Source organism: Zootoca vivipara, chromosome 6 (genome assembly GCF_963506605.1).
Source record: "Zootoca vivipara chromosome 6, rZooViv1.1, whole genome shotgun sequence".
Classification (NCBI taxonomy): Eukaryota; Metazoa; Chordata; class Lepidosauria; order Squamata; family Lacertidae; genus Zootoca; species Zootoca vivipara.
Window position 1 is genome coordinate 81,054,006 of NC_083281.1, and position 23,384 is coordinate 81,077,389.

A 23,384-nucleotide genomic window follows, 5' to 3' on the forward strand; every position below is an offset into this window, starting at 1 on the left:
AATGAACAATGAACATCAGAAAATCCCTGTTGGACCGGGCCAAAGGATCTGGTCTTCACAGCAACCAACAAGATCTTCATCGAGGAAGCCTGAAAGCAGGACTTGAGTCCAGCAACAGCACTGTCCAATTTGTGATTCCCAGCGACTGGTATCCGGGGGCGTTTCTGCTTCCAACCATGGAGGCAGAGCATAGCCATCGTGGCTAATAGCCACAAGTTTGTCCCATCCTCCATGAATTTGTCCCATCCTCTTTTAAAGCCATCCATGCCGGTGGCTTCCACTGCCTCCTGCGGGAGTGAGTTCCGCAGTTCCACTATGCGCCGCATGAAGAAATCCTTTCTTTTATCTCTCCTGAATCTTCCAGCCATCAGCTTCACTGGATGCCCATGAGTTCCGAGTGTTATGAGAGAGGGAGAAAAAAGTTTCCCCATCCACTTTTTCCATGCCTTGAATATTTTATACACTTCTACTACTACTTGCCCCCTTTTGCCCCTTTTCCCCAATGTAAAAAGTCTTAAATGCTGCAAGCTTTCCTCATGGGAGCAAGTTTCTCCACCCCCTCAATTATTTGTATGTCTATTCAATGTTATGTTTATAATTTGTGAAAGAGAGAAGAAAATCAAAACAAACTGTGAAAATATCTGCGAAAAAGGGAAAGATAACAGAAGGAAGAAAGAAGAAAAAAGAATGGAAGTCCAACATATAAAGTTGAATAGAAATTGGACTTAATAATAAATAAATAAAAATATTTGCTTTTATTCATTTCATGAAAATTACACACCACTTAAAAAACCAACAACCTCAAAGCACTTTACAAAAAAAGAGGAAACCAAAAGATTGGTTCTTCTCTTAATCCTGAAACTCTTCCAGTCCTACAATACCCTTTTTTCGAGGTGAGGCAAACCACACGCTCCTTTAAAATATCTGTCCTTTCTGCCCTGAAAGTTAGAAGTTGGTAGTAAGTGCTGTTTGCTGATATTATTATTATTATTTAAAAAAACCTATACAAAGCTTGATTGCTAAAAACAACAACCCCAAAATCTCAAAGCGATGTACAACCGTCCACCCCCCAAGAAAAAAATTACAATAGTTTAAAACATTCCAAATGTTAAAATACTTTGAATGGGTTAAAATCCACATCAACTTTCTAAGCATCTGGGTAGGTTTGTCTAAACTAGAATTTTAGCAGGCGTCAAAAAGAGTGCAATGAAGGTGGCTGCCTGATATCATGAGGCAGGGAGTTCCAAAGTGTAAGCAATGTCACATTAAATGGTCAGAGAGCCCTTACAAATGTGGAACGGGTGTTACGTGGCACCTGCAGTAATGCCAGTGGATAATGGAAACAATGACCTGGGATGGCGGCTCTCCCTCCATGGAGAGTCTTCCACCAGTGTGCGAAGAAGCCCTCGCTCTGAAATTCCTGGGTTGGGCAAAGGGTTGCACAAGAGAGCCTGTAAACACCCGCCCGCAATTCCATGACTATTATTCAATCCATTTTCAGATCACATGGAGACTTTGCTCCGAGACAGCTGGTCTTTCTCCCACAACCTGGCAAGGCCCAGCAGGCCCAGGAAAGAGAGACAATAGGAATCGTGTTGGTTTTCTCTTTTTGAAAATGCAAGATTCCTCACTCTCCTCCTGCGCCCCCTCCTCCCCACCCGCCCCCGGCATCCTGCTCAAATGGTTGGCACCCTTAACGCTCAATTTTCTTCTGCCTTTTTCGGCCGTTATGGGATAAGCTGGGGCGGGGGAGAGAGACAATCTGTTACGAAGGGTTGTCCTACGCAAAAGCAGACCCGCTGAAATTAATGGGCACGATTCACTTAGGTTAGTGAGTTCTCAATCTCTTTTCCTCTGGGCCACACTTTCAAAATAAAAAAATTTGCTCGCACCACACCAGTTTTGCTCTGGGGCATGTTAAAGGGTACGGTGGCACCATTCGCATAACAAAAACTGCCACAGGGATATCGACATTTTTGAAAGTGGGGGTTCCACGGGGTTCTAATTTTAGAGACAAGCTCCTAGTCCTGAAGGAAGTGGTGAAGAAATGTGAGCAATGTTTAGTTAAATCTCTGCATCTAAGATGCAGGTTTCGGCAGGGGCTGGCACTTCAGCACCAGAGACAGCTCCCTGCCCCTCCATCCCCACTCCTCTTCTCAGGCTCTCCGCCTTGACAGCTGCTTCCTCTGGCAGCTTCTTTGCCAAATAAAACCGACACGTCCACACAACTCCTTGAAAGACCTCCGCTTCTGAAAGCACGGCAGACAATGCGGGATAACCTTGGGAACGCACTTATCCTTCGACACGGCAAGAGAAAAGGCCCCTGCATTATAGTAATCCAAAGTTCGTTTTCCTTATTTCCCTCCCCCCCCTCTCCTTTCTCTTTCCAACAACGAGCTTCCAAGTAGAATTACTCCGTGTCCTTCGAGTTTCAAATAATCCTCCTATTCTTTCCCCCTGGCTTTCTCGCTTCCCCTTCGAACAATGAAGTGCGGCTTCCGAACCCGGCGTCTTAAGGGCATCTGTTTGAAACAGGCCTTTTCTATCGAGCAGGGGAGTTGCTAAGCAACTCTGGAGAGGGGATTTGCAACACCCCATCGAGAGGAGCATCGAGGCCATGATCCTGAGCCTCGGCAATGTGGTGCGCCGTAATGGGCTGTCTGTGGCCACCTGGTCCTGTCCTTATACGCTGTCGAGGGACAGAAGCTGGGGAGCAAAGATGACTGAAAGGGAGTTCCAATGCTTCCAATGTAGGGCCGTAGCTCAGTGGTTAGAACATCTATCTATCTATCTATCTATCTATCTATCTATCTATCTATCTGTTGGACTCTCAGGTCAAGAGCTGCAATCAGCTGCACGTAACTCGGCAGTAGAGCAGCTGCCTTCATGCAGAAGGCCTTGAGTTCAATCTACAGCATCTCCAGGTAGGTCTCGTGCCCCAAACCCTGGATACCCGCTGCATCAGTAGACGGTAGAGAAGTGGGCTATTGATGGCTACTAGCCGTGATGGCTCTGCTCTGCCTCCATAGTTGGAGGCAGCAATGCTTCTGAATGGGAGCTGCTGGAAACTGCAGGAGGCAAGAGGGCTCTTGTGCTCTGGTCCTGCTTGCTGGTTTCCTATAGGCATCTGTTTGGCCACTGTGAGAACAGGTGGGCTATTGGCCTGATCCAGCAGGCTCTTATGTTCTCAGTATAAAAGGCAACTTCTTCTTATGTCTTAAGAGAAGGTCATAGCTCACGGATGGATTGGCTTCCTTCCATGAAGAGGGTCCCAGGTTCAGGAATGGGGTGCCCCCTGCCCGAAACCTTGAGGAGCCACTGCCAGTCAGTGTTGACAATACCAAGACAGATGGACCAAGGGGTCTGACTCTCTATAAGCCTTGCTGGGTTCCTGTGGGAGGCGTGAGAGAGGCTTCTAAAATGGAGAACAGAGAGAGCTATGCATTGGAATTGTCAGGCCTACGTTTAAAATTGATGAACACAACTAACTTGGGTCAGTTGATTTCAGTGGGTGTGTCCTTAACCCAGAGCAACACATCTGCAACCCTACCATGGCAAGGACACTATTGAACTGGGTCTAACTTGAGGCAAGGGGCCTTTCTTTGATCCTATGCCCTGCATTCCTCCTGCAAAAGTGATTAGCAAACAATGGGAATAAATTGTTCAAGAACAGCAAACAAGCAAGCAAACGATATAGAATTAATGGGTTGAATCCAACTAGGGCTGCATACACACCAAACATTTTAAGCATGTGCACACCCAAGAATCCTGGGAACTGTAGTTTGTTAAGGGTGCTGGAAATTGGCACTTGGAATGGTAAGCTACAGTTCTCAGGAATTTTTTTAGGGGGCTGTTGAGGAGATGGGCTTTAAATGTATAGTGCGTACACAGTCTAAGACCTACTCAGAGCAGACCCATTGAAATGAATGGACCTAAGTTAGTCATACAATCATCGAAGTGGAAGGGACCCATATCATCTAGTCCAACCCCCTGCAATGCAGGAATAGGCAGCTGTGCCATACAGGGATCAAAACTGCCACCTTGGGGTTATTAGCACCACGCTCTAGCCAACTGCCATATCCATTAACTTCAATGGACCTACTCTGAATAGGGCTAGCACTGAAGGCAATCCATTATATTATTTTTAAAAAGTCCACTGAACCTGGCCTCCCACCATAAAACCCCTCAGTGATGTTACCTGTCTTTGCTGTGCTCCGAGAGAAAGCCAGGAACAGGCCTGACCTCCACCCGCGAAAGGGTCCTAACCGGGTCTCGCTTGGGGAGTTCCGTAGAGGCTGAGCGGAAGGTGCTGAAGTCGTGGGTGCCCAGCAGGAAGGCCGCTGCCTCCTGCATGGCCAGCGGGTTCAGATGGCTGAAGTGAGACAGGAAAAAGACTCTGAGAACAGCGAAGGGATGTAGGGAGCTGCTTCACAGAGGCGAGATCATCTATTCCAGGCATAGGCAAACTCGGCCCTCCAGATGTTTTGGGACTACAACTCCCATGATCCAAAGCTAACAGGACCAGTGGTCAGGGATGATGGGAATTGTAGTCCCAAAACATCTGGAGGGCCGAGGTTGCCTATGCCTGATCTAGGCCACGGTTTCCCAAATGTGAGTCTCCAGCTGTTTTTGGACTACAACTCCCATCATCCCTTGCTAGCAGGACCCAGTGGTCAGGGATGATGGGAATTGTACTAAAAAAAACAGCTGGAGACCCAAGTTTGGGAAACCCTGATCTAGGCCAGCCTTATGCCAGCCTGGGGGTCCTCTGGTTGTGTTGGACCACAACTCCCACCACTTGATGGGAGTTGTGGTCCTACACGTTGAGAGTGCCCCAGGTTGATGAACATCTCAAACTACTTGTTGGACTACAACTCCCATCATCCCTGAACACTTGTCCTGCTAGCTGGGGATGCTAGGAGTCCAACAACAGCTGGGGACCCAAGTTTGAGAAGCACTGGCTTAGTGTTTGAGCATCTGCCTTGCAAGCAGAATGCTCCAGGTTCAATTCCCGGCCTCTGCAAGCAGGGCTGGGAGAGACTTCTGCCAGAAATCCTAAAGAGCAGCTGCCAGCCAGTGTAGACTGCACTGAGATAGATGGGCCGATGGTCTGGCAGCTTCCTCTGTTCCTCTAATGATTCAGCAGCATATAAATCAGCCTTAAATAAATAACTCAATAAATAGAACACACTATAGTTGGCAGGATTTGAATAAACATGCACACATTTTTAATAGAACAATATGAATAATTAGGGAAATGATAGGCGCAATTGTATAACATGCAGAAATAATATGCAAAAAAAAATCAGATAGGGGAGCTGAAGGAAGTTTGGGAAGGAGGGAAGGGGGGAGGGGGAGGGGGAAAATTTTGTTCATTGTAGTATTTATAATTTGTATTGGTGTGATATTGATTAATAAAAAATATTTAAAATAAAAAAACTCAATAACTAGAAGGCACCCAGTGCCATTTGTGTACCCAACTCCCTGACCTACAGTGTCACAAACTCAGTGTCACAAACTCACCCTCGATATGTCGCCCAGCAGCGGTTCCGCTCAAAGACCGGCAGCTCCAAACGGTGAGAGCACCCGGTCACCACCCGGTAGACGTACGTCCTCGACCGGGCTGAGAAGCGGGCGTGGAAGGTGCTGGGGACACAACGAGCACCCAGGATGCTGTTGAGAGAGAGAAAGGAGGGTCATTTTCCGAAATGTAGATGGGGAAGTGGGTGCGATTTAAATAACAAAGGCCTGGTTCCCAGGATCAGTCTGCATGAGAAGATGTCAAGGCCTTATGTTCTAGAAGGGGGTCTGCAAACCTCCTGCCATAAGGCTACAACTGAGCCTTTTTAACTGCCTCAGATTTGTCTAGCCCACAAAGAGCACCAGGCCCTGTGATTGGCTAGCAGTCTGGGAAGGCCCATTGCTCAGGGGTAGAGCATCTGCCTTGCATGTAGAAGGCCTCAGGTCCAATCCCCAGCATCTCCAGGTAGAGCTGGAGGTGCCCCTAGTCTGGAACCCTGGAGAGCTACTGCCAGTCAGAGCAGACAATACTAAGCTAGCTGGGCCAAGCATCCTAACGGGTAGCTTCCTATGGGTTTTTTTGGGGGGGGAGGGGGAGGAGAAGCTCAGTGATAGAGTACCTGTCCTGCCTGCCGAAGGTCCCAGGTCCAACCCCCAGGTTCTCTGGGTAGGGCAGGGGAAACCACTCCTACCTGAAAGGCTGGAGAGCTGCTGCCAGACAGTGTGTGCACTGTGCTGAGCTAGGCAGGCCCATAGGCCTGATTCGGTGTAGGGCAGCTCTCCAGGCACCTAGGAAGGCCCAGCTCTTTGCAGGTGTCAACAGTCAGCTGATCATCAGCACCTGCAAAGGCATGAGGCATGTCTTTACCTGTTCCCCACCTGACACACATTTGTGTGCTGAAATTCCTTGCACAAACACACACACATAATGGAACATCAGGGGGGGAATGAGTCCTGTCCTACCCTGACATGCTAGCTCTCTAAGTGCAGGGCACCGCAGGGCTCAACATGCAGCTGGCCCCGGATATAGGGCGATGGCCTCCTCAGCCACTAGCCTGGTGGCTTCCCCACGGCATCTCCCAATGCAGCCCGGCCCTAGATGGAGTCAAGTGTCTGAAGCAGCAGGGAAGGGAGGGGGCAGGAAGAATGACCTAGTTTTCTTCTCTCTCTCTCTCTCCATCTGCTGCGGTGAAGCGATTACCAGCCGTTTGAAAACAGCCATCGCAGACAGGATGAGACGTTCCTGGGCAACCAGGTGTGCATTTGCTCAGGGTTCATCCACAGTGTGGACATTTGGATCCCATGCTGGGGTTAGGAATGCAGGAACAAAGGAAGCTGCCTTGCATTGAGAGTCGGGCCATTGGTCCAGCTAGCTCAGAACTTAAGAAAAGCCCCGAGGGATCAGGTCAGCGGCCCATCTAGCCCAGCATCCTGTTCTCCCAGTAGCCGACCAGATCCCTGTGGGAAGCCCACCAGCAGGACTCGAGCACAAGAGCCCTCTCCCCTCCGACAGCCTCCAGCAGCTGGTATTCACAAGCATTGCTGCCTCCAGCTGTGAAACAACATATCCTCTAAACATCTGGAAATGAAATATTATGAATGAGTATCAGCTGGTTCCCCGAGTTCCCTTGGAAGAGGGGTTGATAAGCCAGTCTGGGAATTGTAGTTCTGTGAAGGGGAATGGGGGCCTCCTAACAACTCTCAGCACCCTTAACGAACTACAACTCCCATAATGCTTTTGGCTGCTTAAAGTGGCATCACGGTGCTTGAAGTATATGGTGTGAATGTGGCCTAATAAGGCTACCAGCGGATAAGGCGAAGGGATCCAGGCAGATGTTCCAGCCTTTCCTCTCCTTGCAAATGCCAGCAAAAAGAAAAAGAAAAAAGAAGCTTCCACTGAGAGCAAACAGGTGGATAAGATTACTGGTCCCCCCTTGGCTCAAATTGCCATGACAACAAAATGGCTCCCACGAAGGCCTCTCAGAGCACATGGATCGCAGCCACAAAACAGAACGAAGGCAGGCGAGAGCAGGGAGACGGACCATTATGAGTAGAGGCAGCAGCGGCTGCTAAGCCCTGGCAGCCAGATTAGCTTCTGGGGAATAACAGGATCACTGGCCGTGTAAAATCCTTTTAGAGGAGATAAAGCACCAAGTTAACGCTGGCTGGGGATGGAGGGTACGAGGGCCCACTGAGGACATTGAGATCATAGTCTCAGTGTTGCCGACCTGTTGCAGGATGGGCAAGGAGAAAGGCTGCAGCTCGGTGGGAGAGCATTTGCCTTGCGGGAAGATAATTTGGGGGTCGATCCCCAGCATCTCCAGGCAGGGCTAGGAGAAGCCCTCTTTCTGACATCCTGGAGAGCTGTCGCCAGTCAATGTTGACAATTATTATTTGTTTAGGGCATTTGTGCTGGACTTCTTGGGCCAGAAAGGCTCCCCAAGCAGCTTAGATACCATCAAAGCAAGACATGCCCTACTTGCAGGCCGGGATTCTCAAAATGCGAAATGAAGCACGACATGACGTACAAGGGGAAAGCGACAGGGTCACCTAGTCCAGCCCCCTGCAATGCAGGAATCTCAACATGTGGTTTCCCCATCCAATTTGAAACCATACTGTACCCTGCTTAGCTTTGCAAATGTGCTAGCAGTTACTGACCAGATGGCACAGTTGAGGGGCAAGGATGTTCCAGATGGAGCTGGAGTTCTGGTGAACCTGATGGAATGAGCCTTCTGCTTTGTCTTTTTCCCACTGAGGCAGCCTGGTGGAATGTTTGCTCCCCAGATAACAGCAGAACCCACACATGCCCAGATGGAACAAGGGTCTGGGATTTGGTACAAGGCAGCTGCCTCCTAGGTTTCTATATCTTGGGAGGCGGCCGTACCTCCTTTGCACCAGAAGGTCCTGGGTTCAGTCCCCAATGGCACCTCCAGGTAGGGCTGGAAAGAACCCCTGAAACCCCGGGGAGCCGCTGCCAGCCAGTGTTGACAATACTGAGCTTGGAGGAGCGTCTTGAGGGGTGTGTGCAACTGGGCAGAGACTAGTCTGCTAGGCAGAAAGGACCTTTGCATCCATCGCCCCACCCACTTTTGCCTCTGGCCCCACCCAACCCAGCATGTGGCCCCTGGCAAATTTGCCCAGAGACAATGGGGCTGGTGGAAGGGCAGCTCCCTTGCCCCCTGTAAGGGGGAGGGCTTATAGAGAACAGCCCCCCCCTCAGATCGAGCTCTTCACAGAGCAGCAAGTCCAGTAGCGGATCGGATTACAGGAATCAGGAAGCAGAGAGGGAGGTGAGAGGCTCTGACAGCATGCGAGAGCCTCAGCACCGCGTAGAGAAGCAAGCAGATGGGAAGGAAATGACGGGATCGGCCACTGGAGAGCAGTCAGAAAGACGGCCCTTTCCCCCGACGCCCAAATTGAGGCGCATGGCACCCCGTAGGGCGAGAGGGAGGCGCTTTGGGGTTCCCAAGCGGTTATGTTGGGCGTGAAACAGGAAGAAGCCATTGTGAGGTTCTGACTCTGACTAAGCAGACATGTTTTCCAGACTTTTTGCACTGTAAATAATATGCACAATAAAAACACCTTAAAGACAAGGAGGTGTGGAGCATCGTTACTCAAGAGTAGCCACAAAAATCTCTGACACCCACCAAAAGACAAAGGAGGGGGGAGCATTGGGACTCCCGAGAGCCTTGTTTTGACAGCCCCAAGCTAAAAGGGATTGGGAGGATCTGCCTGACATTTATTCTTCCTAGCTGTTGTCATGGAATCCGTATTAACGTGGGCACATAGCAAGCCTCAAGCACACCTACTCCTAAGAGAGACTGCTGCTGGCCAGGGGGGGGGGGGGGCGTACAGATGGATATTGTCTTTCGTTTTCATTAAGATGTTACATAAGTTGGCTCTCCCCTACCCCTCCAAAAAGGTGGGTACATTTCCGCTGTGCCAAAGACTCGGGGTAGAGGGGGGATGACTCACCTTCTTCACCCCATGAGATCGCAGTGTGTAAATAGGGGATGGATTGGATATTACCTTCAGGGACTGAGTTTTCACAGGTGGGTGGGGCCGCCCAGCTGCCCATCACCTGATGATGTCGCCATGATGCTGGGCAGGTGGCCGGTTTTGGCCCACAAGGACTGCAGGGAGCTGTGCACTGCACTTTGAAGCCACGATGATCAGCTGAACATTGGGGCTTTAAAATACAGGAGGTTGGCTTATGGTCGGGGTTGCAAGGCTTTGCATTCCTTCTTCATGTGAGTTGCAGCTATGGAACTCACTCCTGCAAGAGACAGCGGCGGCCTCCCACTTGGATGGCTTTAAAAGAGGCCCGGACTGTTAAGTATAATTGGTTTAATTGACACTGAAATGAGAATGTCTGCGTATTGGTGAAGAAGTTTAATACAGGGAGATTCCACTGAAGCTTTAGAAAAGCAAGAAGAGCACTCTGAACTCTTGCTGTGTAAAACTTTGAACAATATTTTTATGGGGTCTGGACAATGATTCCCCCCCCCCCCAAAAAAGGACTCAGTTCTTACGCTTCCAGTCACTTCAAACTGCACAATATTAATATCTGCAATATGGACAAATTCACAGAGGATAAAGCTAACAATGGCTACTAGCCATCACAGTTGAAAGCTGTATGACAAAGTAAATTGCTGAGAATGGCAGGTGAGCAGATTGCTGCTGCAGGCTCCGCATGGGAACATCGGGCTGGTCACCATGAGAAGAGGATGCAGGACTAGATAGGACAGTACCTGCCTGCATTCGGCTGGCTCTCCTTATGCAGTTCAATGGCTGTGATTGCAACCCCTCCTTTTGGCCTAGCTGCATCTTTACCCGCCAGTGGTTAGAACTAGCATAAACAAAAGCCCAAAAGGGCTTGGGATCCAAACACCTAAATGATGTATCCACCATCTTGGGACTTTTGCTCAGCAAGGGAGGCCCTGCTGCTGCCGCCCCGGCTGCTGCTTGACTGGCTGGCTGGCGTCGACCCATGACAGGGTCTCTTCGGTGGTGGCTCCCCATTTTTGTAAAAGGCTCTCTCTGGGTGAGGTGCATCCCCTCTGCCATGAATCTCACTGGGTGGCCTTGGGCCAGCTGCCATCTCTTAACCCAAACCACCTCACAGGGTTTCTGTGAGGAAAAAGTGGGAAAGGGCAAAGGTGTGCATGCCACCTTGAGCTCCTTAGAGGAAAAGTGGGATATAAATATATTATTATCATTACTATTAATCATCATCATCATCATCATCATAATTGGCTACAGGAGAAATTTAAAAGCATTCCTGTTCATTCAGGCATCTAATAGCTTATTGATATTGGCCATAGGAACCTTGAACTTAGCAACTTGAATGTTAAATGGTATCTGCTGGATACCTCAGTTGGTAGAGCATGAGACTTAATTCTCAGGGTCGTGGGTTCAAGCCCCACCTTGGCAAAAGATTCCTGCATTGCAGGACTCTCATGGTCCCTTCCAACTGTACAGTTCTATGTTCCGAGAGCTTTTGAAATGGTTTGAGTCGGTTTTTAAATGACCTTCATCGTTTTGATTCGTTTCACTTTAAAGTGCGTTGTTCCAAGCTTTCGATGTTTGACACCATTTAAAATGTTTCGAGCTGGTTTTTAAATGACATTAATTGCTTTGACCGATTTTCTTTTGAATTGCATTGTTTTTAATTTTGTGATGCTCGGTGCGCTGGGACAGAAGCGGAAGAAATAAATAGCTGCTCCACCCTTGTTTCTTACCCTGAATGGCCTCGAGGGGGGATTGTCAAATAGAGATGCCAAGCCTGGTTTGGTGCAAACCAATTGCCCCCACTCCCAGTCCTGTTTGGCCAGGGGTGGCGGCTTAGAATCCTTAAACTTGGAGCAGATTATGAGGCACACTGCACACCATAGCTGCCAAGTTATCCCTTTTTTAAAGGGATTTTCCCTTATGCTGAATAGGCTTCCTCGCGAGAAAAGGGAAAACTTGGCAGCTATGCTGCACACCCTTTCCCCGTTCGTAAGGGAGGGTGAGCTATGCAGCTATACAGGTCTCCAAACCTCCCTAAGCAGAGGCCTCCAGCCCTCACTGCTGCAGCCGGCTTTGCGGTGGGAGAACAGAGAGCGAAGAAAAGTGGGAGGGGGCGGCTCAGAGAGGTAAAAATCGGAGAGAAGAGTCAAGCCTAGGATCCCGTTTCCCTCTCCAAACTTTGTCGGCAAGAAGGGCTCTGAAAGGGCCTGGCTCCCCACCCACGTTTCCTTCTTCTGCCATTATAAGAAGTAGTTTTCTCAGTGCGGGAATATTTAGAGAGAGAAGAGGCCTCCGTTGCTGGGCTCTTTTTGGCTGGTTTTCATCTCAAATGCAAAGCAGCTGAGCTGTCTTCTGGTGTTAAGAGAAATATTTGCGTGCGGGACAGAGGGGTAGAGAGGCAGCCAGGAGAACAATAGGAGGAAGAAAACATGGCCTTCCACCCTGCATTGAACCTGGAACTTCAGAGGTCTTGGCTACCAGGCTGAGAACGTTTTTCCTGCACCTGAGGCCTAGGGGTGCCCAATGTGGCCCTCCGTGACTTTCCATCTGGCCCTTGGGATGTTCCCCAGGCCATCACCCCCTCACTGACCCTGCTTCGCCTCCAGAATGTCTTGGCCTCATTGGGATGCGCTTGAACACAGTCTAGCCTCCTGCTTGCCTGGGTGGAGGGCAGAGATTGTGCATAGCCAATCTGTTGCCCTGCCCACTTTTGCCCCTGGCCCCGCCTACCTGTGGCACGTGGCCCTTGGAGGGCCGTCCTGAAGGGAATGCTCCCATTGGTCTAAAAAAAAGGTTCCTCAATCCTTTCCAGAATTGAAGTGGAATAAGTTGCTAGTCCTCATTGTCTACACTTGCGTCCTTGGGGTTGCACCTGCGGCACAGGTAACAACAGGGTTGGGGCCTGATGCTGGCTCTCTTCCAGGTGCCCTCTTCTAAAAACAGTGCCTGAACATTGTATCGGGGCCTCTGGAGCCCAAAGGAATGAGCACTTAGCAGCGCTATTCCCCCCACAAAGCTAGTTAACTCCCAGAGCAGTTTAACAATCCCTCTTCCCAGGGAACTCTGGGAACTGTAGTTCTGGGAGTGGACTAGAGGATCTCCCGGCAGCTCCCAGAACAAACTACAACTCCCGTGATTCTTAGGGGGAAGCCATGCCTGTTCAAAATAAAGCCGCAGTGCTATAAATGCATGGTGGCCTAGATCCACTAACAGGAATGGAGTTGGCTAACGTCCATTTATTTTAATGGGTTAATCTGAGTAAGAATCAGTTGGGTACACACCTCTATGAGCCTGAGCAACCTCAGCAGACAGGAACCTTAAAACAAATACTTTAGATTTTTAGGGAACTTTAGTTTCAACAGGATTTTGAATAAACATGCAATTATTAATGGTTACAGTTTTGAATTTTATTGTGTTATTATTTTCCTTAGTGGGTTGTGCAAACTGCTATTCTGAATACTGTAATTCCTTTTTATAATGCAGGGTAGAGCACTGGAGATGAGTTTATGGAACCAAGCAGGGAGGGGTAGCCTGAAAAAGTTCGGGAACCACTATTTTAAATATTTGCACTGTTGCCTCATGAACAGGAGGTGTTAGATTCCGTGCCCCACCCCCAACCCTGGAGGAAAATTGGAGAGTAAAACAAAAAAAGACTGACATCAGCCCTATCAACCTGAATGTGATGCATCGGCATCTGAGCCAAGTTGTGTTAAACAAAACAAGGATTAGGGAGGAAAAGCAAACCCGGAGCCAGAGAGTTGGGGGTGCGGGAGAGGAGAGGAAAGACGGACGGGGTCGACAATCAGAACTACTTGCTATTCTTTGTGCAAAGCAGGGGCCAGGCGCCAACTGGGCTCTCTAATCAGCCTTCTGTTTCTTCTTTCTTTTTCTAAGCAAAAATAAAAAATTCAAGCCACCAGAAGGCAGACGAAAGCTCAATGCCCCCTGCAACAGAGGTAGCAAACTCTCGCCTCCACTTTTTATGCAGCACCATATCGGCACACATGGCATTCTACCGCTTGCAGGAGGGCAGGTCTCTGCCTGGAGGGGCTTACAATCTAAAAAATCCAGCATGGTCAGCCTTTACTAGGGATTGAGCCTTTAGTGTGCCAGGGCCCTGCCCCATGGAGCTCCCTGCCACCAGAGGTTCAGGAGGAACAATTCCTGCCTTCTTTTAGACCAATGGTTCCCATCCTTTTTGGCATGGTGGCCCACAAGCTTGGAGTCAGTTGGCAAGGTGCATGAGGCACAAGGTCTTGCTGTGTTTTTATGAACGTGTGCTTTCAAATCAATCAATCGCAGGAGCTCAGATATACACAGAACCCTGGCAAGGATCCCTCTCCCCCACCTCTTTAGAACAGTGGCGTGATTTCCCCGTCTTAGCGGTGCCTCTGTGTAAAGGGGTGGTGAATCTACTTATGCAACATCTCAACAAAAGGAGGGAGAAGAGCCATACCGCAAGGAACACGCAGCCCTTGGGGAGCAGGGGAGCTGAAACTCAGGATTGTGCCCACGTTGCATGCGATCCATGACAACCGCTAGAATAGCGTAACGGAAAATAAATGTCAAGAAGATCCGCTCATGCCTGTTTGCTCAGGGCTGTCAGAATAAGGACCCCCACCCCACCCCCGCAATGGTCCCAAGGATGACTATCAGGAGCCTGGCAACACGCCGTGCAATTATTGAACAATCTCCAGTGCTGGGGAGCTGGCAACCTCAGGAGGGCATAGGGGCCAACTTAACTAGAGCAGCTCCTGCACGCCTTCAAAGAGAAGGGCTGTAGCTCAGTGGTTAGAGCATCTGCTTTGCATGCAGAAGGTCCCAGGTTCAATCTCCAGTGTCCCCAGGAGGTAGGAATGGGAATTATCCCATCCAAAATCCTGGAGAGAGAGCCGCTGCCAGTCTGTGTAGACCAGGGGTCGGCAACCTAAGGCCTGCGGGCCGGTTGCGGCCTGAATGGGTTCTGGATCCAGCTCGTGGACGGCCAAGAGATCGCCGCATGGTTCTGATTCATATACTGTAATTCAGGCTAACCCTAACTCACATCTGCGCATCCCAGATGCCAAAAATCACTTCCACACAGGCGTGATTTTGGGCGTCTGGGCATGCGCAGACGCGATTTTCGGTGTCACGCTGCGCCAGTCTGGCCCGCGAACAATCTCCGCGGGAGTGATCCGGCCCATGCCCGATAAGCCTTGCCGACCCCTGGTGTAGACAATGTACCCAGTGACCTGGCTCTCAGTGTAAGGCAGCTTCTGATGTCTTAAGGGAAGGGCTGTAGCTCGGTGGTTAGAGCACTGGTGTGTTTCGTTTACAAAATGTTTCAGAAAGTGCGAATTAGATTAGTGCCTCACATCGACTCTAACTGATCCGTAGAAAGGATTCCACAAACTGAAAGCAGAGATGATGTGTGTACTTTTGTAACCCAAGAAAATCTTAATAAAAACAATTTTTAAAAGAAAAAAGAAAATGAGAATTAGGTAAGCTTGACTTTAAACCAGCGTGGTGCAGTGGTTAGAGTCTTGGACTGGGACCTGAGAGAGCAGGGTTCAAATACGCACTCAGCTCACTGGGTGGCTTTGAGCCAGTCCCGCCTCTTAGCCTAACCTACCTCACAGGGTTGTTGTGAAGATGAAATGGGGAGGAGAACCAGACAAGCCACCTTGAGAAAGGTGGCGTATAAATGGAATAGATAAAAATAATAAAACAAACAAACCCAAGCCAAATAGGATTTCTGCATCCGCCCCTGCTTGCTGGTGACAACATGGTGAGGGCTTTGCAACTGCAGGGAACTCACCGGATGGGCTCAGGCTTTAGGTGGTGGTTGAGAGTGTCGGTGAGGATGTTTCCCGCAAAAGGCGGCTTCCCGCCTGACCTCTCAATGTCGAGGTGGGCGGCGTTGCAGAGGGCATGCACCCCGGAGTCTGTGCGGCTCGAGATGGTGAACTTGCTCGGCGTGGAATGCCGGAGCTTCTCTGCTGCCATCTGAAAAACAGGAGAAACTTAACTGTGCGGGGTTGCTGTGGCAGAAAAAGGGGTGGGGTGCCCTTGGCCATTTCACAAGAGGCACAGGTGGGAGAACTGGGTGTAGGTTTCTCAACAGACACCTCTAACATAGGAACACCTAAGTACAGGACCAACGTGGTGCCTTCTGGTTATGGGATGAGATGACAGCCGATGTGGTGGTTAGAGTGTGGGACAAGGACTTGGGCGACCAGGGTTTGAATCCCTAGTTTAGTTTAAAGGCAAGTTGAGAGGTGACACAACAGGAGTGGGTATATGCCCAGCTTGGAGGAAGTGCACAGCGAGAAGTTTTTCCTCCCTCATCACACTAGGACTTGTGGACGTCCAAGTGAAGCTGGAAGATTCAGGACACACAAAATAAAGCGTTTCATGACACAGAGCATAGTCCGGCTGTAGAAGGATGCCCACCAACTTGGATGGCTTTAAGAGAGGATGGGACAAATTTGTGGAGGGCTACCGGGTAACAGCGGCTACCAGCATGATGGCTTCGCTCTACCTTCACAGTTGGCGGCACCAATGCTTCTGAATATCGGTTGCTGTAAACCACAGGAGGGGAGAGAGCTGTGGTGCTTGTGTTCTGCTTGAAGCCTTCCCAACAGCAGCTGGTTGGCCACTGTGAGAACAGGATGCTGGACTAGATGGGCCATTGGCCTCATGCAGCAGGCTATTCTCATCATCTGGGGTTCTCGTCCCCATTCAGCTATCAGAAGTTCGCTGGGTGTGAACCTGGAGTTAATCACTGCCTCTCAGCCTAACCCACCTCGCTGTCAGGCTTCAGGGCCTCAGCTCCCTCCCCCCCCCCCTTTGGCAGTAGATAAGCAGAACAAAGCAAAAGGAATCTCTTACCAAGTTAGAGATTTTAATGATCACAGCAAGAGAACAAAGCATCTGTTCCTCAGAACGAAGGTGCTCCCAATTAAGGGTTCCACCAACTTCCTCCCTAGTCACCCACATCCCTACCACATCTTGCAACCTGATCTCGCAACCACTGTCCACTGTACTGTCTGTGCTGCCACCTTATCTGCCCTCCTTGACCTTGGGCTGATCGGATGGACGCTTTCCAGCAACAGTGAGTCTGTTCTCTCTCTCTCTCTCTCTCTCTCTCTCTCTCTCTCTCTCTCTCTCTCTCTCTCTCTCTCCCAGTTCTCCCCCTCCTAACTGTTCAACCCCCAAATCTTCCCAACTTCTGTCTTCTAACTATGTCCCTCTGCAAACCACTGTTCCAAATCTATACTGTCCTCCTGCTCCTGGGAAGATTCAGGATCCTGATTAGGAGCTGGGGGGGGGGCTCCCACCATTCCTCCTCAGTGCCGCCCTCCTCTGCACGGTCCCTGACACTCACAGGGTTCTTGCGGGGATTGAAGGAGGAAGGGGGAAAACTATATAGGCCTCTTTGACCAGAAGGGAATGCAGCCCTAAGGCTGAAAAAGTGGACCAACGGTTTGCCTCCCTATAAGGCAGCTTCCTATGTTCCTATGCCTTAAGGGGAGAGTGGCAGTGGCATAGCATCTGCCTTGCACGGAGAAGGTCCCAGTTCGATCCCTGGCATCTCCAAGTAGGGCTAGGAAGGCCTCCTGCCTGAGGCTCTGGAGAGCTGCTACCAGTCAGTGTAGACAACACTGAGCTGGGTGGATCATTGGTTTGACTCGGTGTGAAGGGGAGCTTCCCACAGCAAGTGCTTAGGCCCAGAACGGGAGACTGCAATGTTGTTTTTCTGACAGAATAGAGTATGAGCAGCTGATCATTTTGAGGATGCTGCAAGGAAAAGGCGGAGGGCCAGATCCAGACTGTTAGGGTCACAGGTCGATTCTGTCCCGCCACGACCAGCAAGGGCAGGCTGCTGTTGTTCAGCACAGACAGCCAATGTACCCATCCATCATGGTTTACGGCATCTGCCATCCTTGACGGGAAACTTCTTGTAAAAGGGAATGAGAGTGCCCATCAATTATTAAAGCCGCCGAGAGGCCGGGCAAGTGGTCCACAGAGGAGTGATGTCATCCAATGCCATTAGACCCCCACCCCCACCCCCATTATCAAAACCTTCAGCTTCTCCAGAACAGGGTCAGGATGCACTCCTAATTCCATGTATTCACTTATTTATTGCATTTGTATCCCACCCTTTTTTCTCCAAAGAGCTCAAGGTGGTGTCCGTGGTTCTCCCCTTCCCCTCATTCAATCCCCACAACACCCCTGTGAGGTAGGTCAGGTTGAGAGGCAGTGACTGGCGCCAAGGTCACACACCTAGTGAGCTTCATGGCCGAGTCGGGATTCGAACCCTGGTCTCCCAAGGTCCTAGTCCGGCATTCCAGCCACTACGCCACGCTGGCTCTCGTATGACATAGGTGCAAGGCATAGGTGGGCATGGCTTGGGCAAAAGTCTGGCGAGTCAAATGCGGGGAACAGACCAAGTTTCATTTCGGCTATGGGAAAGAGGCTCCCTAACACCAGTTTTAAAGTGACAACAACATCGGACAGGGCCATATCGGTTTCCTTTCATTTTGCGTTTCAAACACATCGTCAGAAAATCCTCTCCTTTCCCCGAAGCATCCTGGGCTGGGTGGGGTAGAGAAGGACTTCTGCAGAGGTTCTGCAACATGTAAATCAAACAGAGTTAACCGATTAAAAGCCAGGCAGAGAACTGGCTTTAATCGACATTTAAAGTAAGACCTTTAATCTGCTGGAAATCCCAACAGGAGAAGTAAATAAAGCCGAGACGAGCCCATCAGCAAATTAAACAGGTTTGTTCTTTTTTGCATGCTGCAAAATAGTTCTGAGGATGGAATTGCTTTGATATTTTTTTACAAAAAAAAAATGCTATTAAAATGATCAAAGGGCTGGAGTGCCTTACCTATGAAGCAAAACTAATGCCTGGGGCTTTGCAGCTCAGGAAGAAAGTAAAAAAGATATGGGGAAGTGAGACACAACAGAGGTTTATAAAGCGATGGGTAGGTCTGCCAGCGTTACAGATCTAAAAAACAGGTTTTTAAAATCTCTCTCATAATTCTACAGGGGTGGGAAACCTCAGGCCCTCCAGGTCTCGCTATGTGGCCCTCGGAAACCTCCCCAAGCCATACCTCCTCCCCAAAGGAAGAGACCACAAGGGTCATCTAGTCCAACCCCCTGCAATGCAGGAATCTTTAGCAGTTTGCCCAACGTGGGGCTTGAAGCCACAACTCTTGAGATTAAGAGTCTCAAGATTTACCGACTGAGCTATCCAGCAGCTATGATTCTATGTCTTTTGCTTGCCAGGATGAAGGGTGGAGAAAGATGTGTGAACATGTGTAGAAAGCAGCCTGCTGCTGTACACAGGTAAAATGGGCACCTGTTGTTCTGCTCATGTTTGGCTCCACCCATCCCTGGCATTTAGTCCTCAGAAGGTTCCCTAGGGTTATAGATGATAGAACAATGGTCTGCCTTGGTGCAATGCAATTTCCTTGATGCCCCTTGATTTCTTCCAGCAAACCAATTCTTACATTATTATTTTTTCAAATGCAGTAAATAAAAAATTGAGAACCAAAACAAGACAAAAAAAAAAGCACACAATCCAAGCCATTTGGAGAACTCCAGCATGGGTGGTAAACAGGCGGAAATAATAATATACGAGGGAAGAGGGCTTGTGGGGGCGTCACTTACGTAAGAATCCTTTTTTGGGGGTGGTGAAATGCTATATTTATGCCCTCAATCTCCACCTTCCGTGCAGAATTGGCAACAAGAAGATTGGGGGGGGGGGGGTTAGAAAGCAGCAAACCCAATGGGTAATGCTCCGGCTCTGGAAATTATCCCTTGCTAGGAAAGATGACAAGATTTCCAGCTAAATGGGTAATTAACTGTCCTTACAAGAAGCTGGTCGGGTTTGTCCAAGATGTATAATTTGTTGTTGGAATGGCATACAAAAGATGAACAAGTAAAATCAGTGATGATTGATTGGGCTAAGGATGTGGAGCACAATATTATGTCAAGTGACTGGGAAAGATTGTGGGAAAAAGGTATGAAATTTACTGCATGCAGTGTATAAAATTAATAAAAATTATTATGAAAAAAAAAACAAGAAGCTGGTCGGGGAGTTGCCTCTGGATTCTCTGCCCAGCATGCACAAGGATGCTTCTCTCTCTCTCTCTCTCTCTCTCTCTCTCTCACACACACACACACACACACACACTTTTGGGTTGCACATCAACCCTCATCAACATATTAGCTCCTTTATCTAAAGCAGCTTCTCTGCACCAAGAACTGGCCACCTAATAAGTGGCCATTTTAGGTCCATGGGCTCATTTGGATTTTGAAATGAGTGCTGCGGATGCCTCTCCTTCAGGTCACTTCTCACCCTCTTCCTGCAGATCGCAGATCACACACACACACACACACACACACACACACACACACACGGGTGTGAGTGTCCATTTAATCACAATGATAATGCATACCTTCCAACATCCATCCAATGTACCCCACTCATCTGACTGTGTTGCCCCAGGCACTCTGGGCAGCTTACAACATATATTAAAACATCAAACATTAAAAAAACACTTCCCTGTACAGGGCTCCCTTCATATGGCTTTTTTTGGAGGGGGGGGGGTGTCGGATAACTCAATACCCTCCAACATTTATCCAATGAAAATAAGGATGTCCTGAGGGAAAGCGGAACATTCCAGGATCAAATCAGAAACCGGAATGCCGTCTGCAAATCCAGGAGTGTTTCTGGAAAATAGGGACACTTGGATGGGAACGATAATGATATATTAAGACTGTGCATGCAGCTTGCAACCTTCAGCCTGGTGGGAGCTGGCTTCAAATGACAGCACAGGCACTGGGGGGGGGTCCTGCCATCCTCTGCTCCCCTTTAACCTCCATTTATAGGGCCTGTCTTAAGTCTCCTGTTTGGGCCCTGAAATCTCAGAGTCTGGGATGCCCCTGACCTGGCAGCCCTAACACACTACACGCACACACTACACGCACACACTACACACACACACACACACACACCCCAAAACATGCACATACAAACTTTGCCCACTGTTCCTTTTGAAAAGCAAACTGTTGAATCCAGTACAAGGGATCCATGTCATGAAAAAAAGGTACATAGACCTGCAAGCGGAAGCGAGAAGAAGAGTCACTTTTCTAACTTTATTTTCTAACTTTTCAGCTCTATGTTAGGGCTGCCGTATGTCCGGAAATTCCTGGACATAGTCGGAATACAGCAGTCAAAAACAGTGTCTTTGCGGAAATCGCAGACCATGTTGGAAGTCTAGATTTCGGCGGATTTCCTTACAAAAAAGTCTCAAATTTAGCTCTTTTGTGTCCAGATTTTCACTTTTTGAAATATGGCAACTCTAACTCTATGTACTTGTCAATGAGCTGGATTTTTGAGCAAGTGCCACCTGCACCCCCTCCAGACACTTCTCTCCCTCACTATCCTGGATCAGCAACCTCCACTCCCCCAAAAAAACCCACTACACAGAAAGAGAGAGCATGTATACACACTTCGTTTTCCAAGGATCTGGGTAAAAATCAGATCTGGCAGAACTATGCTGAGTCTCGAAAGGAGGATGTGGGAAGGAGAGTCACTTATCTAACTTCCTCATTCAGCTCTAAGCACATTTCAAGGGAGGTGAAAGGCAAGCAACCACACCACCTTGTGCCCAAGGGATGAATGGGCAAGGCTTTCATGGGTACCAGGGACACTAGGGCGGCAACTAGCACCATGCTGGATAGAGCCGTAATTCCAGGGATACCAAACCGTCCTGTAACGCACTTCCAAAACCTTACTTCCCACTGCCCCACTATTTTGCCTCCTCTTCAGCCTGGAGGACTGAGCTTTGTTCCAAAACAGACCCTGTTTCCGCACACTGAAGCACGGGTGGGAAACCTGTTCCAGCCCAAGGGCCACATTCCATTCTGGGGGCCATATGCCAGTGGTGGGTGGGGCCAGAGGCAACAGTGGGTGGAGTGATGAATGTGAATTTTACCCTTTGTACTCTATTATTATTATTATTATTATTTTATTATTTATACCCCACCCATCTGGCTGGGTTTCCCCCGCCGGATTCCGGGCGGCTTCCAGCAAGTACCAAAATACATTAAAATATCACAGATTAAAAACTTCCCTAAACAGGGCTGCCTTTAGGTGTTTTCTGAATGTCAGGTAGTTGTTTATCTCCTTGATCTCCGATGGAAGGGTGTTCCACAGGGCGGGCGCCACTACCGAGAAGGCCCTCTGCCTGGTTCCCTGTAGCTTTGCTTCTCACAGTGAGGGAACCACCAGAAGGCCCTCGGCGCTGGATCTCAGTAGGATGAAGACCTGGGTTTTAGGGTGCTTAATTCTGCCAATTTCAACACAGAATCAGAGGCAAAAGCAGGGCTCGACCCTAACTCAGCCAACCAGCGGAATCCTCCCCATCAGCAGTTTGGCTGAAAAGCACCACACGACACTGGCTGGCGGGTGCAACCTCGCCGAACTCCTGACCCTGTTCCCAAATGACCTCTCTGTGTCCTCTCCTGGTGCCCTGTGAGCTGCCCCGCACATCTGCCACTTTTATTTATCATCCGCCGCAATGATAATCCGCTAGCATCACTCATGCCAGATTGAGAAGAGACCCATCATTTGCATAGCCGTAATTTGCTTGCGTGCCAGTTGCTGGGGAAACGACGCCCAATAATCCCAATTAATGGTGTGTCGTGCCAACAAGGAGGGCAGGTGGTGGGATCTGGGCATTTTGGTGGGCCTCGAAAGCACATCTGTGCCGAAAGGAGAACGGCATCGAACATCTGGCCTGGGAACCTCTTTCCAAAAGCGGCCAGCCAAATGCTTATTGAAATAATAATAATAATAGTAATTTTATTATTTGTATTCCACCCTGGCCACTCTGGGAGATTTTCAATCAGACTGGAGAAGCTGGTGTCCTGCCCCCCCCCCGATGTTCCTGGACTCCAACTCCCATCATCCCCGGCCACTGGGCCATGTAGGCTTGGGCCGATGGGAATTGGGGTCCAGCAACACCTGGAGGGCCAAGGGTTGTAATCAATGTTGTAATCTATCTTACGAAAAGGCATAGCGGCTACTCGTGCAGAGACGCAGAGGGAACCTCCTTTTCTGGCTGGCACTGCCAGTAACCTTTGGTCCATGAATGGGGAAACTGTGGCCCACCCAGATGTTGGTGTTCTCCAGCTCCCATCACCCCTGACTGTTGGCGGTGAGGTGCTGAGCACCAGAGTCCATTCCTCCCCCCCCACCATGTGATGTGTAAATTGCTGCTTGAAGATTGTGAGCTTAGTACACAGTCACACACCACTAACTTAAAGCACTATGCTACCACTTTAAACAGTCATGTTTTCCCCCAAAGAATCCTGGGAACTGTAGTCTGTTATGGGTGCTGAGAGTTGTGAGGAGGCCACTATTCCCCTTGCAGAGCAACAATTCCCAGAACTCCCTGGAAAGAGGGATTGACCGTTAAGCCATCTGGGAACTGGAGGGGGCCGGGATGCGGGGGGGGGGGGTCTCCTCTCAGCATCCTTAACAGACTGCAGCTCCCAGAATTCTCCGGGGCAAGCCATAAATTTTTGAAGCGATACCAGAGTGCTTTAAATGTATGGTGTGAATGTGGCCGGAGGGAAGGGGATGTTCTGTAAACCCCTCCTAGAAATATTTCCATTACCACTCTGAAATCGTTCTATCAAAGGCTGTTAACTAACTAGGCTAGCTGAATCAGCCACATGTGGTGCACTCACTATTAGATTCTAATGGATGGTTGAATATTGTTTTATTTGACATAGGTTGTTTCTTTTAAAGTTATTATTACTTGGATCAGATTGTTACTATTAACTTCTGCTGT

At 49.2% G+C, this 23,384-nt stretch overlaps 1 protein-coding gene across 2 annotated transcripts in view; it reads right to left on the reverse strand.

Moving 5' to 3' along the window:
• The window catches only part of PUSL1 (pseudouridine synthase like 1), a 44,935-nt gene that overhangs the window by 15,801 nt on the left and 5,750 nt on the right, over positions 1–23,384 (reverse strand). For both annotated transcript variants that reach the window (XM_035118015.2, XM_060276201.1), the window contains exons 3-5: positions 15,329–15,516; positions 5,524–5,673; positions 4,199–4,372 (exon numbers count right to left, since the gene is read on the reverse strand). In XM_035118015.2, the coding sequence (XP_034973906.1) occupies positions 4,199–4,372; positions 5,524–5,673; positions 15,329–15,516 (512 nt within the window). The remainder of the gene's footprint in view (positions 1–4,198; positions 4,373–5,523; positions 5,674–15,328; positions 15,517–23,384) is intronic.